Source organism: Micromys minutus, assembly GCF_963924665.1.
Source record: "Micromys minutus genome assembly, chromosome: 33".
In the NCBI taxonomy this organism is placed as follows: domain Eukaryota; kingdom Metazoa; phylum Chordata; class Mammalia; order Rodentia; family Muridae; genus Micromys; species Micromys minutus.
The window spans coordinates 12,907,445-12,924,959 of record NC_137968.1 but is presented as its reverse complement, the minus strand read 5'-3'; the positions used below and the strand labels follow the sequence as shown (position 1 = coordinate 12,924,959).

The following is a 17,515-nucleotide window of genomic DNA, read 5'->3' as shown; positions in this document are numbered from 1 at the left end:
GACAAATTTCAACCTGTGTGTCCCATTCTAACTACAAAACGCTTACTTGGTTTCCTATATCACTGAGGAAAGTCAAAGTGAAAACTCAAAGAGAAACTGAAGCAGAGACCGAACATGGAGAAATGCCACTTATTGGTTTGTTTGTCTATCTTTTCTATAAGAATAGGTCCACTTGCCTAGGAAAGGTCCTACCCACAGTGGGCTGGGGCCTAGCACATTAATTATCAGTAATTAAAATGATCCACAGATATCTATATAGGTCACTCTGATAGGAGCAGTTCTTCAATTGTGGTTCTATCTTCCCCAGGATATCAAGATGACCCCCAATACTATGCATTACTATATAAGCAACCTATCAGCCTTATGTTCTCACGATTCATTTATATAATCCATCAGTCTCCAGTACTCTGGAAATAGAATATATAGCCAGTCAACCACTACTCTCCTATTTTTCTCACATTCATCAATATTTTTGCAAAGTTCATGCCTATCTTCAAATGCAATACATTTATAGTCATTTTAATTATTTCTTGGATATTTTATTTATTTACATTGCAAATGTTACTGTGTTCTCTGGTTTCCCTTCCACAAACCCTCTATTTCATTGCCTATTCCCCTGCTTCTATCAGAGTGTTCTCCAATCCACCCACCCACTCCCACCACACTGCTGTGGAATTCCCCTACTCTGGGGCATTTAGCCTTAACAGGACCAAGGGCCTCCCCACCCACTGGTGTCAGGATAATATCACCCTTTGTTACATATGTGGCTGAAGTCATAGGTCCCCCCTTGTGTAATCTTTGGTTAGTGGTTTAGTTTCTGGGAGTTCTAGGGGGCTCTGGTTGGTTGATTTTTTTTCTTCCTATGAGGTTGCAAACCCCTTCAGCTCTTTCAGTCCTTCCTCTACGTCCTCCAGCGCGGTCCTCATGCTTAGTCTGATGGTTAGCTGCAAGCATCTTAATCTGTATTGTTAAGGTTCTGGCAGAGCCTCTCAGGCAAGATTATATCACACTCCTGACAGCAAGCACTTCTTGGCATCAGCTATAGTGACTGGGTTTGGGGGCTGCATATGGGATGGTTTCTGGAAGAAGGGTTTCTGGGTGGCATTTTCTTCAGTCTTTGCTTCTCTTTTCATCTCCATATTTTCTCCCAAGAGTGTTATGTTCCTTCTTTGCACAAGGACTGAAACATACACATTTTGGTCTTCCTTCTTCTTGAGCTTCATATGGTCTATGAATTGTTTCATGGGTATTCCAAGCTTTGGAAGTAATATCAACTTATCAGAGAATCCATACTATGTGTGTTCTTCTCTATTTGAGTTACCTCACTCAGGATGATATTTTCTAGTTCCATCCATTTGCCCAAAAATTTCATGAAGTCATTGTTTTTAATAGGCGAGTCATATTCCATTGTGTAAATGTACCATTGTTTTTTCTGTATCCATTTCTCTGTTGAAGGACATCTGGGTTTTTTCCAGCTTTTTGTTATTATAAATAAGGCTGCTATGAACATAGTTGAGCATGTGTCCTTGTTATATGTTGGAGCATCTTTCTTGTATATGCCCAGGAGTGGTATAGCTGAGTCCTCAAGTAGTACTATGTCCAATTTTCTGAGAAATCTACAGAGTGATTTCCAGAGTGTTTGTACCAGCGTTCAATCCCACCAATAATGGAGGAGTGTTTGTTTTTCTTCACATCCTTATCAGTATCAGCTGTCACTTGAGTTTTTTATCTTAGCCATTCTGACTGGTATAAAGTAGAATCTCAGGCTTGTTTTGATTTGCATTTCCCTGATGACTAAGAATGTTGAACATTTCTTTAGGTGCTTCTTAGTTTCCTCAGTTGAGCATTCTTTGTTTAACTCTGTCCCCCATTTTTTAATATGGTTATTTGATTCTCTGGAGTCTAACTTCATGAATTCTTTTATATATTAGATATTAGCCCTCTATTGAATGTAGGATTGGTAAAGATGTTTTTCCAATCTGTTGGTTGTCATTTTGCCCTATTGACAAGGTCCTTTACTTTATAGAAACTTTGAAATTTATTGAGGTCTCATGTGTCAGTTCTTGATCTTAGAGCATAAGCCACTGCTGTTCTGTTTGTGAAATTTTCCCCTGTTCCCAAGTGTCTGAAGTTCTTCCCCATGTTCAATTCTACTAGTTTGAATGTATCTGGTTTTATGTGGAGGTCTTTGATCCACTTGAACTTGAGCTTTGTACAAGGCAATAAGAATTGATTTGCATTCTTCTACATGCTGACCTCCATATAAGGAAGAGCATATTAAAATATGTTCTCACTATTCTTCATATTAGTGATATCAAATGAATTAGTTTGTTTTATATGTAACAGTTACTTTATTCCTCTTTCTTTTCAGCATAAGTAGCCAAATATAAAACATGAAAAAACATTCATCTTCTGCAATTGCAAACATTAATTGAAAAACCATTTAGTACGTTTGAAATTTTTGTAGATAAAAAATGTTAAAAAATATAGTGGTATCATTAATTTTAAGTATCTTTGAATTAATTTCTAAGTAGGTCTTACTTATTCAGGAAAAGTGACCAGTTCTGTGTTTGTCCTGTGTTTTCTTTTTTAACACAGTATCTTCAAAACTTTGGAGTTAAAATGAGATACAGTGTATGTTTTAGGTCTCTGTTCTGTATTTAACCTATCTGATAGTATGAGACTCATGTTTGTAGCACTCAGAAGAATTATAACACAAGGTTAAAGATGAAAGACAAAGAGTGTTAGCAGTATCTATTTTCCAACCTTTCAAATACCTTTTCACTTTCACACACTCCCATCCCTTCTAATGTAGCACATTTATAGATAAACTTATATATTCAAGATATTTAATACATAACCCATACTGAGTTTGGATGGCAGTAGGAAACATATTTGTTACCATTGCTCTGACAGGCAGTGTTTTGTGACAACAGGATATGTCATAGGCTCTTTTGTCCTATGGAATCTACCCAAGCTATGATTTGCAGAACTCACTTAATGTCTGTTCTTATATAGGAACAGAGACTAATAGTTGAGTTGTAAATTTAAAAACACATTTTACCATGTGTTTGATACTTTTTACAGTGCAAATTACCAATAAATTATTTTATCACAAAAAGTTTAAATTACTTTTTAATATGTCTTTTAGCAATAATGGAATTCACAAAGTGTATATAATAATGAGGATATACATTATTTAAACTTTAAATAACACTGATAATATAAACTCCTCAAAAAGAGAGGACCCCCACACTCCATCCCAGGAAAGGCAACACCCCAAATCACTCATGAAAAGCAGTCTTGATTCAATCTGCAAGAGGATTTTTATTCCAAGTGCACTGGGGCCCACAGTCGTACACCACGCAGAGGTAGAGAACTGCGGACCCTGAGTGCAGGATCGGGACAGCTTTTATAGGGTTCACAACAAAGTTCGCGAATCACAAACCAATCATGGCAAAGCCCAGGAATCATAAACCAATCATTTTAAATTATCTAAGCCCGCATTTTCTAGACCAGTCATTGTAAACCATCTAAGCCAGCGCTCAGGGACCCATCATTTTAAACTATCTAAGCCTGTGCCTCGGGGACCAATCATGGTAAATCATCTAAGCCTGCACTCCGGAGACCAAACATGTTAAACTATCTAAGCCAGCGCTCCATAGACCAATGATTTCCCTATAGACTCAGAGGTCTGTATTTGCACAGTCTCCTGGGTGTGGGTAACAGTGGCAGTCAAGTCACTAGGGTTGGGAGTTTCTATGGTGCGAGCAGTTTACAGAAGCCAAATAAGTGGTTAGTCAACTTATCTACCATTAACTAACTAGGCCTGGCTCTCGTATCCAAGTGCCTTTCCTATGCCCTTTCACCCAGTTTCATACAGAAAGTGGCTCTGGATCAGCAAGGAGTGTGGCCTTATATCTACTTACTGGCAGAGCAAGGTCTGGAATTTGAGGTTTTTAGGGGATCTTAGGCACAGGGGTTACAGCTCCTTTAGAGTGAGGTAGCTTGGGGTCCTTGGAGGGGTTGGGCTATATTTTTTACCTTTCCAATATCTGTGAAGAAGTCTGTAAGGAAAGTAAGTTCAGCTGAGATGGTTACTGTGAAAAAAAAAAAAAAAGACAATAATGTCCAACAATGTTCCACAAACCAATTCAGACAATGTAGAAAACAAAAATCTCCAAAGACGTCAAGAAACTAAAATGGGGCCTGAAGAGGTCGCTCAGCACTTAAAAGTAATGGCTGCTCTTCCAGAGGTCCTGAATTCAGTTCCCACCAACCACATGGTGACTGACAACTAACTGTAATGAGGTCTGATGCCTCTTCTGGTATGGATGAAGACAGTGACAGTACTCACATATATAAAATATATAAAAATTTTAAATGTTTTTTAATTAAATAAATAAATGACTTTGGAATAATCTTTTTATTACTATTTATCTACCCAAATATTTTATTACATATAGAAACATAGTATATGAAAAATAACTTAATGCATAACTCCTTATAGCTCTCTCTTTATACACATACACACATAATTATATATATATATATATATATATATATATATATATATATATATATATATATCATTTAAATAATTTCTGTCAAGCATACACTGATTATTTGCCTGTAAATGAGGAATTGGTGTAATGAATAAAGAGTGAGCTTGCTCATTGGTTAAAATCACTAGTTGCTCTTGCTGAAGTTCGGAGTTCAATTCCCAGAACCCACATGGTTGCTTATAACTGCCTATAACTATTCCAGGGGCAGCCAACAACTTGTGACTCCTATGGGCATGTGATTAATTTACAAGCATGCATCCAAAATAGTCATGCACCTAAAAAAATAACATCTTAAATGTTCTTGACAATAGAATCAAGAACCTTACAAAGGCTGAGTAAGCAACTCTAACACAGTTTTATATTCAGAAATTTTAATTTGTTTCCATTGTGAAAGATTACTCTTGTTATCTAAGTATATTTATCAAGCCAGGTCTAAATTTGCAGTCTTTCTGGCTTAGATTCATAGTAACAGAAAGACACACACACACACACACACACACACACCATTAATTTTTGCAGTGGAGATATAATTATTTTAACTCATGGTTTCAGAAGGTTTGCTTCAGTCTCTTGACTTACAAGAGGGAATACATCAAGATCGTTGAAACTTAGGTATGGAGGAACTTTTATATGACACAAAAATAGTAATCTAAAAAAATCATATAAAAATAATAATACAGAAAATAAATACAGAAAGGGATGAGGGCAATCTATTGTCTCCAAAGACAGACCTGCAGTTAATGCAAAAGTTTTGTGGATCTGGCTTGAAGTTTAATTAAGACACAAGGAGACATCTATATAGTTTAAAGTTGTTGCTTTTTAGATGAGGCAGTCTCTCAGCTGCAGTCTAACTTAATACAACTTCTCCATTGTTCTGTCTTTCCATGTGGTGTACTGCCCACTTCAAGCTCCATCTGGTCTCCCCTCTGCTTCCTTCTGTGTCTCACTCCATCTGCTGAGTCTCCATCCTTCCTGGAGCTCTGCCCATACTTCCTTCCCCATCTCACCAGCTCTTTCTTATGCAAAAAGACGCATTTCAGTCAAAACCAATCAGTAGCAGAGCAATGCCCTATCCATAACTTTTAGATACCCTTTGGCAAGGAGGGTTATGTGACATTCCCATGAGTATCTTGCTTTTTAATATAATTTCAGACACTCTTTTGGGCTGGCTGGTGAGGAAAGATAAACATTTTTATATAGAACAGAAGTAATGGGCTACTGTATTGAGAGGATAATACTAAACATTCTGCCAGAACCTACCTCTGCCTACACAGCAACCAACTGAAAATACAGGGACACACACCTTTTTACATTGTAGGTGTGTATGTCATCCCAACATACAATAGCCTACTTTTCCTAACTAGATCCTAAATCTTAAATCTTTCATAATTTATTAATATAACAACAGTGCTAGAGAACCAAGAATCTATGGTAAAGGTATTCCATATGAAAACTATATTTCATAATAATTTCCTTCTCCCTTAACCTAAAATGTGACCCAATTACTGGGATGTACAACTACTTGTCAAAATAAATGAATGCATATGAATTGATGAAAGATGCTCATATGTACAAGAGAAGTGTATTAGAATACTCACATAGAGTTTTTTCTCTTTTCATAATTTGCCCTTTGTTTCTCTCCTGTCCTACCTCTGTAAGGGTCCAAAATTCACCAAACAATTCTATCTCAGACTCAGAGAATATATAAATGTGTAGCCTTTTATTCTGTGGATGTTGTTCAGGTGTCTCATATCCAAGATAGACAACCAAGTGAGCTCAAAGGCCTGATTTAAAGCCTTTTTAGAATTACATTAGGGGAATTCAGAATCCAATAGGGAATTCAGGAGTAGGTGACCATTACCTTGTTCCATCTCAAGGGACATTCCAAAACCATTACCTGGGTAGGTGTTGGTGCTGGAAACTGTTACTAAGGAAGTCTAGAAACGGCTACTGACCCATTGTCCTTGCTTCAGTCTCCTTGGCCGGGCAGCTTCTGAGGGTAGGGCAGTTTCTGACTAGTTTCCTGAAGCCTAGGATTTTTTTTTTTAATTAACTGATCTGCCTGGACTTGCCTGGCCTTGTCCAGTTCTTAAAAATAGTCTCCTGAACTTTAAAGTCTGTCATGGAGTCAGCCTAGTCTTCACACCTCTATTCAGACTTAGTATATCATTCATGTATCCTTAAAACATGACATAATTATGAAAGAATTTCAACCTAATAATCCTGCTCAACATCTTTTTAAAAAATGATGGAGCTCTAACAAAGCAAAGACTCAAACTAGAAAAAAAAAAAAAATCTCCAGAAAACAGTCCATCTCTAGGTCATTGGGGAACATTCTAAATATTTTCTGATTGACTGAATTATTGATGGGTGTTCTGTTCCTGGTTGAGGAGTCTGGTTATTCAACTTTATTATAAAGAACAATATGAAGTGTATTGTCAGTTTTTTGTTAGCACACAAAATATAAAGCATAAAAATGTTAGATAATGAAGTAAAGACTTGTAATAACCATATTTGAGACATGGCTTTGTGGAAGTCAACATAACCTTGTGTGAGAATTGTGGATATATATTACAAAATTAAAATTTATATCTTTTGGGTTTAAATTCTCATTCCAAGATAATTAATTTCATATGATTACATATGACTAATTAGTCATATTAGATAATCAATTAAATTTTATATTCAGTTACGCATTAACAGAATTCTCAAGTATTTCTAAATTTAACTGTTTTCTCTCCTAGAGCATTGTTTTTTATTTGAAAAAGTTTACTTTTCCTAGTATAAATTTTATATCATAAGATCCTATATACTTGATAAACAAACAATTCTCAGTTATTTGCTTTATTGACAATATCAAGTATAATGTCTATATAATATATACATTTTCTCACTGAATCATAAATTATTCTGTAATAATACATGCAGAAAGATTCACTTATATATAGATGGTATCAAAGGGCATTTCTGGAATTTTCCCTACGAAACATTGCTTATGAAATGTGACTATAAAATTATATTACTTTGTAAGTCTATTTATTTACAGTAAAGGTAATGAAAACTTTAAATAAAAGATAATAGATGTAATATGTTTTGTTTTCACACAATAAAACATGGTGCCTTTGAGAAGAAGCATATGCCATAGGGAATGGATTTATAACTTCTGTAGTCTTCAGAGAGAAATGTTATTTTGTTAAAAACAAAGGCTGTGATACCTCCCTAGGAAATGTTGCTATTCAAACAACCACAGAAAATTTTAAGGGCAAGTAGAATAGCTAAGCTGATTAAGTGCTTGCCTTTAAAGCATGAAGACCTTAGTTGACCCCCAGAATGCAAGTCAAAGTACCCAGTAGGGTAGCATGTGTTTTTATTACCAGGACTACAAAGCAATGAGAAATGGATCTCTGGAGCCAAGTGTCCTGCTAGCTAGTTTACTTGGTGAGTGCCTAACCCATGAGAGGGAGTGAACTCAAAAGGAAAATAGGTGATGTCTAAGAAAGGCCTGCTTCACAGATGTCTGGCTCTCTTCTGCCACATACATGCACACAAATATGCATATGCACTTGCATGTACACATGAACCTGTGCAGACAAGAACATACACATGCATATATATAAAAGTCAGAAATTACAAAGTTAATCTTTTTTTGTCATTGTCCAGTCTAGTTCAGTTTTGAGATTTTTAAAAACTTTTTAATCATTTTTTTTTTTTACATTCCAGTCATTACCCAACTCCCAGTCTGCCCTCAGGACAGTTCCTCATATCATTCCTCCTCCCCTGTCTTCAAGAGGATATTCCCATCCCCCACCCCCACCCCCAACCCTATTCACTGGGTCCTCAGATCTCTCAAGGATTAGGTGCATCTTCTCTTTCTGAGGTGACACCAGGCAGTCCTTTGCTGTATATGACTCAGAGGCCTCCTGTCAGCTGGTGTATGCTTTCTGGTTGGTAACTCAGTGTTTGAGAGATCTCAGGGTCCACATTAGTTGAGACTGCTGATCTTTCTATGAGGTCACCCCCCCTCCACTTCTTTCATGCTGTTCCTAATTCACCCACAGTTCTTTTGTTCTTGACCATTAGTTGAGTGTAAATAACTGTGTCTCTCTTGGTCAGCTGCTTGTTGGGCCTCTCAGAGGGCAGCCATGCATCCTCCTTTCTGTAAGGGTGTCCCCTTGAGCTGGATAACAATTTGGGCTGCTCACTGAACCTCCTTTCTCTCAGTCTGTTCTTCATTTTTGTCCCAGCAGTTCTTTTAGACAGGAACAATTCTGGGTCAGAATTTTGATATGGGATGGCAACCTCATTCCTACACGGCATGCCCTGTCTTCTATTGGAGGTGGATTCTACAAGTTTCCTCTCCCTACAGTTGAGCATTTTATCTGAGTCCCTTTGAGTCCCTAGAGTCTCCTTCCAGGTCTCTGCTACAATCTAGAGGGTCCTCCCATCTCCTACATCCAGAGGTTGCCTGTTTCCATTCATTCTGCTGGCACTCAAGACTTTTGTCATGCTTACCCAATATCTGATTATGTTCCCCTTTCCCCCTCACTGTCCCATCTCCCACCCTGGTCCCTATTTCTTATAGTAGAAAATTTTCTTTCTCTTTGGAATTCATTTCTAATGAAATTACTCCTCTTTAGTGAAAAACAGTTTAGAGGGAAAGTTGTAATGGCATCTGAAGAATATGAAATTTGTACACATACCATTTTGAATTTTATGTCTAATTTTATTTTCAAATCAGCATATGAAAAATATCATAATTTTTAAATATTTTAAATCATAAGGTGAGGGATTTATTGAAAATTCATATAAAGAACTTAGAACGTTTTATAAAATATTCTACATCTCAGGGTATTTCTTCCTACTACAAATGTTAATATCAGAAAGGAAATGCAAATGGGATATTAAAACATTAGCAGAGCAAAGACACATGTTTCAATTAAATGTGAAACAGTTTGAAGAAATTCAGAAAAAAAATAGAAACACTATGTGTTACTATCTTATAAGTCAATATACTATTTTCTGATAATACTTTTTGTATTTTTATATGTAACAAAGATATTTAAAAGCTTATTTGTATAAAACTCTTATTCTATATAGATTTTCTACATATTGTGCTAAAGACAAGATCTAACAGGTAATTAAAATTTATATAGTAATAACAGAAAGAAATAATATTTACGTTTCAGTATTCAGAGTTCTATGTTTCAATATAGGGAAAATAGTATTAAATAAAAAACTTACCAATTCCTAAATAATGTAATTAATTTGAAAAGAAAGTTTTAATATTAAATAATTATTTATAATGATAGTAATTATGTGACATTTCCTCAATTATAATACCCTAGGAGAAATACCATAACCGCAAAGATGATTATTTTCTTCATTGGTTGTTTTTATTAATTCAGAGAAAAAGAATGTTTGCTGCTAAAATGATTATAATTTTTCCTACTTACAAACACAGAAGGTAACCATTATGCATTCAAATGTCAAATAAATGAGAATAATAAAACAATAGCATTCCTACAAAGTAATTATGTCTGTAGGAATTTAACCAATTACTTTCAGAATTCCTGTAACTCTAAGTGTGTGTGGTGGGAAGTTCTTTGGTATTCATTAAACACTCATTTTCTGTTTTGCTTAAAATCTTACTCCTAATTTGTTTATTAACTGAAAGAAAATGGAACAGTAGGGATTTACCACCTCTTTTCTTCCAAGTCAATTAGACCTCAAGGCAAATGTATATCCTCACATATGTATTAGTTTAATGTAAAAACTGTCTTATTTGAAATCATTTGTCTCATTTAACTTATTAAGTCTAGAAAATTTGACAAGAAATAAAAATTGTACCCTCATATTAACCTATGGAAAAATTATCCATGCTTGTACTTCAGCATATTTATTTTGTTCTGTACATGCATACCTATGTATAAATCTAAATATAAAATATATTTATATCATATATATGATTATATTTATCATAAACCTAATAAATTAGGGAGGTATATAATTAAGATGTAAGCCCCCATTTATAAAACAAAGTTCTCCATTAGTATTCACATACACACACACACACACACACACATATGTATATATATATATATATATATATATATATATGTATATATATATATATATATATATATATATATATATATATATATATATATATATATATCCTCCTAATTAAAGCTGTTGAATGCATGTATTAAACATCCTCCAGTAGTAGTACATCATACATCCAGTTTCTATGTTATAGGTAGTTTCTTATTTCTTTTCTAAAAAATGTTAGTGGTTGTTACAGAACAACTATACTTAAAAAGTAAAGCCAACTTATATCCTAATTCTTTTTGGCTAATATTCTCACCCAGGGCTTGTCTTGTTACTCTAATAAGGAAATAATCCCTTCAGAAATAACTGTCATAAGAAAGAGTTAATATGTTAAGACTGGGTTTGAATAAAGTCAACAAAATGTTCTAGTTACAGATGTGATATCTCTTCTGAAAACGTGTAAATGTTTATTGCTATATGGATTGGAAAGGCAAGTGTTTGAGTTTCTGGGACAGTGACAGTTAAAAGAGGACACTGGTGTGTCATTTACGCTTTAAGCTATGAAAATAGACCAAAGGGGGTTTAAGTCGTGTTGTGTATTTTATTTTTCTGGGAAATTTAAGACCGCTTATTTAACAGCCCTACATTTATCTCTAAATTGAGGGCATAATGGCAGTTGGTTCACAGATATTTAGGAGGGTTAAATCAGTTGTATGAGTCAGCTTCCCTGGCCATTGCTCATACTGCTACTTTGTTAGTAAGATTAACCTATAACTTGAGACTCTGGGTATTTAACTAGATTACTATCAACATAGTTCTAGAAAGCTAACTAGTTTTTATGTTATTACCAAGGATTGGTACAATGTTGCTTGATATTTTTTTACTTTTATTTCATTATACAATTCAGAAAAAAAGTTGAATATAAAGTTAATTTAAGAGGTTACTGTTTTAGTGTGAAAAATCAGCTGCTTAAAAATTAAGAGGTAAAAATGGCAAGGAGATTCTGTTTTGTTTTCGATTGCATGTTCCACTGGCTGCTGTTACTGCTTATTGAATGTGTGTCAGACTCAATTTCCTGCTGTCATTTTCAATATCTTACTTTTTAACGGTTTCCGTTCCCAGATAATTCTAGGGTATATCAAGTTAACAAAGTTAGGTGTCTTGATGCCTACACAACTAAAGTCAAAATATTGCAATAACATATGGGTTTCAATGTTTTATTTACATTATATTGATAAGCTCAAACAAGCTTGCTAGATGGGTAAATTTCATTACTCTAGTGATAGGTAACTTGTCTAAAAATATCTTATTCAACTAATCAATAGACCTACATATCTCACCATCTATATAACCATATGCTTTTCTACTAGAGACATAGAAAATAAAATTCACCAGTGTCACCAGTACAAGAAAAATTGATGGCTGTTCAATTCCTCTATCTTAAGTCCATTACCCAAAACTTCCAAGTAGCATGTCACTGAGATACAGGACAATGGGTGTCACAACCAGAATTCTGACATTGACGTCATTCACCAAGCTTATTTAGATTTCATCAGTTCCACAAGCATTTATGTATTCCACATATAGTAAGTTTGCAGTCATAGATTTTAGTAACTAGCATTACAGTCAAGACTCATAACATTTCCATTAACATAAGCCACATAATACAACAAATGACCCCCCAGTTCTTCTCCATGTGCTCTGATTCTGTCAACAAACCAATTATCTAGTTTCACAGATTAATTCAGAAATGATATATAACACAAAATAACACTCCATAATTTTGATGGTATATTTGGCATTTTATATGTGACAGTTTCTATGACACAGAAACAATGTGTTTGAATTCTCTCCTGGTTAATGCTGAGTGTCTGTCGCTTCATATTATGAATTTTCCACAGGTTAAGAAGCTGGGGGAATAGATGCTTCAGCATACATAACATTTCTTGGTATAAAGCAAGGGGATGTTAACTTCTATAATGAAGTACAGCAATTCTTCACGGAGGGCCTTTTTCTTGTTTTGTCTCTGTTCCTGTGATCTCATACTGAAACAAAGAACAACTTAGAAGATGAAATGGGTTTATTTTTATTTCATAATTCCATATTAGAATTAATCATTATGGAGAAGTCCACATGACAGGAAGGATGTCAAGTCACATCTTCAGTCCTAAACAATTAGAAGAAATGTATGCTCACCCTTCTGATTGCTTGTCCTCAGCTAGATTTTTTCCAATCAATGTAACTCAGTGCATCATGGCTAGGGGATGGTGTGATCCCTGGTGGGTTATATACAAAGCTGCAGTGAAAACGTACCTATAGGCCCCCTCTACATAAACAGTTCCTCACTGAGTTTCCCTTCCCAGATAATTCTAGGGTATATCAAGTTGACAAAGTTAGGTGTCACAATGCAATAGCCTCCTTCAGCCTTTCCAGCAATGTGTGGGCGGTGATGCAGCTTTCTCTAAAATTTTGTCAGCCTTTTAGTAAACTCACTTATGCAATTTACTTTAATTACAATTAGCAAGTCTCATGATGGCCAGTTGTGTTATTGACAGTGTTTAATATATTTTTACATCAGAACATTGGCCGTTTCTATCTATTTATTTGTCTATCTGTCTGTCTATCCTTCTATCTATCTATCTATCTATCTATCTATCTATCTATCTATCTATCTATCTATCTATCTATCTATCTGTTCCCTTTCAGTCCTTGATGTAAGTTGGATATCTCTCAAACAAGTATTTTCTCTCCTTAGCAGTGTTCTTTAAAATTCCTCCACAATGACTTTCGCATAGTGGAATAATTGGTCGTAAGTGTCAACATGCCACAATCTAGAGCCATCTGCAAACCGAGTCTCAGTTGAGAATTTTTTTTTAATCTAGTGCAGGTGTAACCATAGTGTTTTGTAAGAAGTTCTCTTCATTGCCTTAAATGAGTTAAAATGAACAACCCACCTTAAGTGTGGGCAGTATCATTTCAAAGACTAGACACTAATCTTCATGGTAGTAGAAATCTAGGTGAGATAAGAAAGCAAAGAGGTACCCATTTTTCCTTTGCTCTTGACTGTGGATGTGCTATGTGACTAGTTTCTTGAACTCCCAAAGTGGTGGCCTGCATCCTGGAATTGTGAGCCAGGTAACCCTTCTGTTCCTTGAGGTTTTGCATTTGTTTCTGCTGATTTTGCTTGTTTATTCATTTTCACATCAGGGTATTTGTCACAGGAAGAGAAATAAAGCTACAAGATAGATGGGAATTTATTAGGATATCTAATATTTAATGGCACAGATGCTATGCCAGTTCTTAGAATAACCGAACACATACATTATTAGAGAAAGACAAAGATGATGATTTCGTAGATTTAGGTTAATTTAAGCATTTTTTTAAAGTCAGTTCCTTAAGAAACCAGACTCGAGGAAAGCTGTAAAGGTTATTCATTACAGTTTGGAACTGTGACCATGATTGTGATAGCACAAAACTAACACCCTTCTATCGTTTGATAGGTTCAGTTGCAACTGCTTGTCGTGACCCAGGAGTCCCCATGAATGGGACACGGAACGGGGACGGACGAGAACCTGGGGACACGGTTGTCTTTCAGTGTGACCCTGGATATGAACTTCAAGGACAAGAAAGAATAACCTGTGTTCAGGTAGAAAATCGATACTTCTGGCAGCCCAGCCCACCAGTCTGTATAGGTATGATTAAAGAATAATTTAAACTTTGTAAAATCTATAGCAATGATTAAGATCTGGTATTGATGTTATTAAGCACTATCTTTAAGAAAAGTGTATATTTTTAAGATTTCAGAGGAACATGAACATACTCAAAATGTGCAGACTTAGAAAGGGTAATTACTCATTTCTGTAGTTAAAAGTCTATAATTTTATTATGTTCTGAACAGCTCAAAACATTTTAAGTAGGATGAATCAAATCTCCTGACGTAATTTTCCAGCCTTTATTCACTGGATAAATCTATTGCCTTTTGCTTTAAAACTTTGTCCCTGAGAATATCTATGTAAAAATACACTCTGCTGATTTAGTCTCTGCATGCTTGTTTCTTCGAAGAAGGTCATTTCAGCAACTATGTCGGAGCTTCAAAGGGTTGGCTTTCCAGTTAAGTCAGGATTATCAAAAGAACATCAGGTTTGGTTTTGATGATCTGAGGCGTGTCCAGAACTTGTCCTGTGTGTTAACCTGTCTGACTTCTGGCTTCATACTTGTTTTCAAATCTCTAAGTCACAGTCCAGAGATCCAAGATGCAGGCCTTTCTGTAGTAGATCAGGAAAAACAAAACAAAACAAAAAAAAATCACAAAAAAAAAAAATAAATGAAACAAAACAAGCTTAGGGAAATGACCTTTATAAAATACAAACATTAAGAAAATCTTCAATTTCTATCAAATGCTTAATATTAAGACTTTCTGCTCAAGTAAATGTCACCCTCAATTTAATTTTCAAAATATTTTCCCTAAGGCAAGCTTATATTTCTTTCCTACATTTTTATTTATATACATTTCCCTATTTCATTGTACCATAACAGCTGTAAGAGGGTTTCTACATCTTGTTCACTCATTATTGGATTTAAAGCAGTCAGGATAAACACATTCAGCATCTTTTTTTCAATGAAAAGCCTTATTTTGGTTCATTTATACTCAGCTTCTAAGTATATTATCTAATAACTTTCATAGCAATTTATCTGAATATCGCATAGAATTAGAAAATATGTCTTAATACCTCAGTCAGCAGCATAGGAACTCAATGGGCTTGGGCTTGTTTGAGTCCATATTGTAACTGTTCGTGTAAAAATTGCAAAGTAATCCATTAGCTACCTGTTGTTTTCCATCACCTGGGGATTTACCAATAAGATAAGCAAATTACTGACTCTGATCAGCCTTCTTAATGAAATTAAGCTATAACACACTTTCTGTATCTTGTAAGTAGGCTTTTAAAGCATTACAGTCACTAATATTCAAGGCTTAATTCTTTAGGCAGGAAAACAGTAAATCTAGGCCTGTTTTGTAGATAATGAGGTAGGTACCAAGAATATGGAAGAGGCTTAAAATATAAAACAAAATGAAGGCATAGCTTGTAGAAGTTCAGATTATAATATATTTCCTTATACAGTTAGTCTACTATAGCTATGTTTTTCTGTTGTTTTTTATAGACTACTACAAGTTATACATTACCAAATCTCTATTTATTTATATAAAATCTGTATAAATAAAATCAGGTAAGGAGATTTTGAACAGATTTTTCTAAGATAAAGAAGGAAAAATGTTAAGTACGATTGCTTAAGGTATGAACATCCTTACTCACTACTTCTTAGCCTGTGAAACTAAACTGAAATTAAAACTCTTTATTGTAATTGAAATTTTATTGCATATGATGAAGAGAATCTCTATGTAAAACAAGCCAGTCAACATTCAAAAGGGGGAGGAGAAAGGACTCCTGACCCCAGCACTAATGGAGGAAGTGCCAACATCTATGGCTTCTCATGCAGGAAGTCATTCCAAGTGTATTTTTTGGTGGAGGGCCCCAAAACAAGTCATAGTACAATTTGGATTCTATGGTCTATTTTTTCATTTCTGTTTCTTTAAAGAAGACATAAATTTGGAAGGGAGTGGAAGAATAGGAATGAATCTGAGAGGAAAAAGGTAAAGAATAGAGGATAAATATGATCAAAATATATTTCACATTCTCAAAGATTTCACAAAATATTATATGTTTTAGAAAAAGAAAAGAGGAAATTCCACAAAAATTGCTGAAAATTGTTATTAGTAAGCCAGGATATCACTCAATAGGATTTCCAGGCCTATAATATTATACTAACATTGAATTCTCAGGGAGAATCCTAAAATATTGAACAGAATTATACTGAACCTAAAGTGGGGGCGGGGGGAACCACACCTCAAATTTCAATAAGTTGCATTCTGAAGTGGCTATTATAAAATTCCATTTATAAACCATTGTATGTTCTAGCTAAAAGGACATGATCTTAAGGGGGAAAGTTGAACACTAAATCTTAACTTATGTGGAGCAGGGTGTGAAACATTTTTATGGATTATGGAAGTGAGTATTATTTTGGGGGGACAATAAGATAGCTTCAAAAAATGAGATGCATTAGAACTTCTCTGAGGAAGAAAATAACTCTAAAAACTGTCTGAAAAATTGCTAAGGCAACAGAAAGCTTGACCCCCACAACTGATAAGACAGAATTCATGATTGGAAATACTACGACCAAGATTAAACCCTGAACATTTTAGAAACTCTGTGTGTGTCTCAGACCTCAGAGAATAAAGTGTTTTACTTGCATGTGGAAAAAGAAAAAAAAACAAAAAGCCTCATAGCAAGTCCCAAACAGAAGGACGCCATCTTGAGTTAATAGAATTCATTCCAACTAAATTGACAGAGTGAAGATTACTTTGACATTGCCAGAGGGAAAGTAGCTGTACTCAATATGAAGGTAAATAACAAAGACATTAGTGTGGGTGGGTTGCTGAGAAAGACAGTACATGAATAAAATCGAATTGGCAAAAACATTGAGAAGATGGTAAAATAGATTCATAGCTGCTGCCCCTGTTACTGTCAAACAAAAAAAAAAAAAAAAAAAAAAATTACATACAGAACAAATTGTCAGGATTCCAAAGAAGCCAACTGAAATTTAATCAGGGATGCTTTGATTTTATTTTGGGTGTTTTATGATTAGACATGTTAAAAAAGAAAAACCTAATGTATTTCTAACTGCTGTTTAAAATTTAAAATATTTTAAAATGATTTCTATGTATGCCTTGGTAGTCTAGGATTTTTAAATGTCAGAGAGTTTTACTCTCTGGTTGGCTCTATTGGATTTTCAAATATAGCCATAGCAAGGGAATACATAAGGGGAATTTTGATAAGGTAAATAAT

General features: G+C 34.7%; 1 protein-coding gene across 3 annotated transcripts in view; it reads left to right on the top strand.

The window, feature by feature from the left end:
• Window positions 1-17,515, top strand: part of CSMD3 (CUB and Sushi multiple domains 3) — a gene marked incomplete at both ends in the record, with an annotated part of 1,162,760 nt that overhangs the window by 879,041 nt on the left and 266,204 nt on the right. For all 3 annotated transcript variants that reach the window (XM_080909303.1, XM_080909302.1, XM_080909301.1), the window contains one exon: window positions 14,114-14,305. In XM_080909303.1, the coding sequence (XP_080765429.1) occupies window positions 14,114-14,305 (192 nt within the window). The remainder of the gene's footprint in view (window positions 1-14,113; window positions 14,306-17,515) is intronic.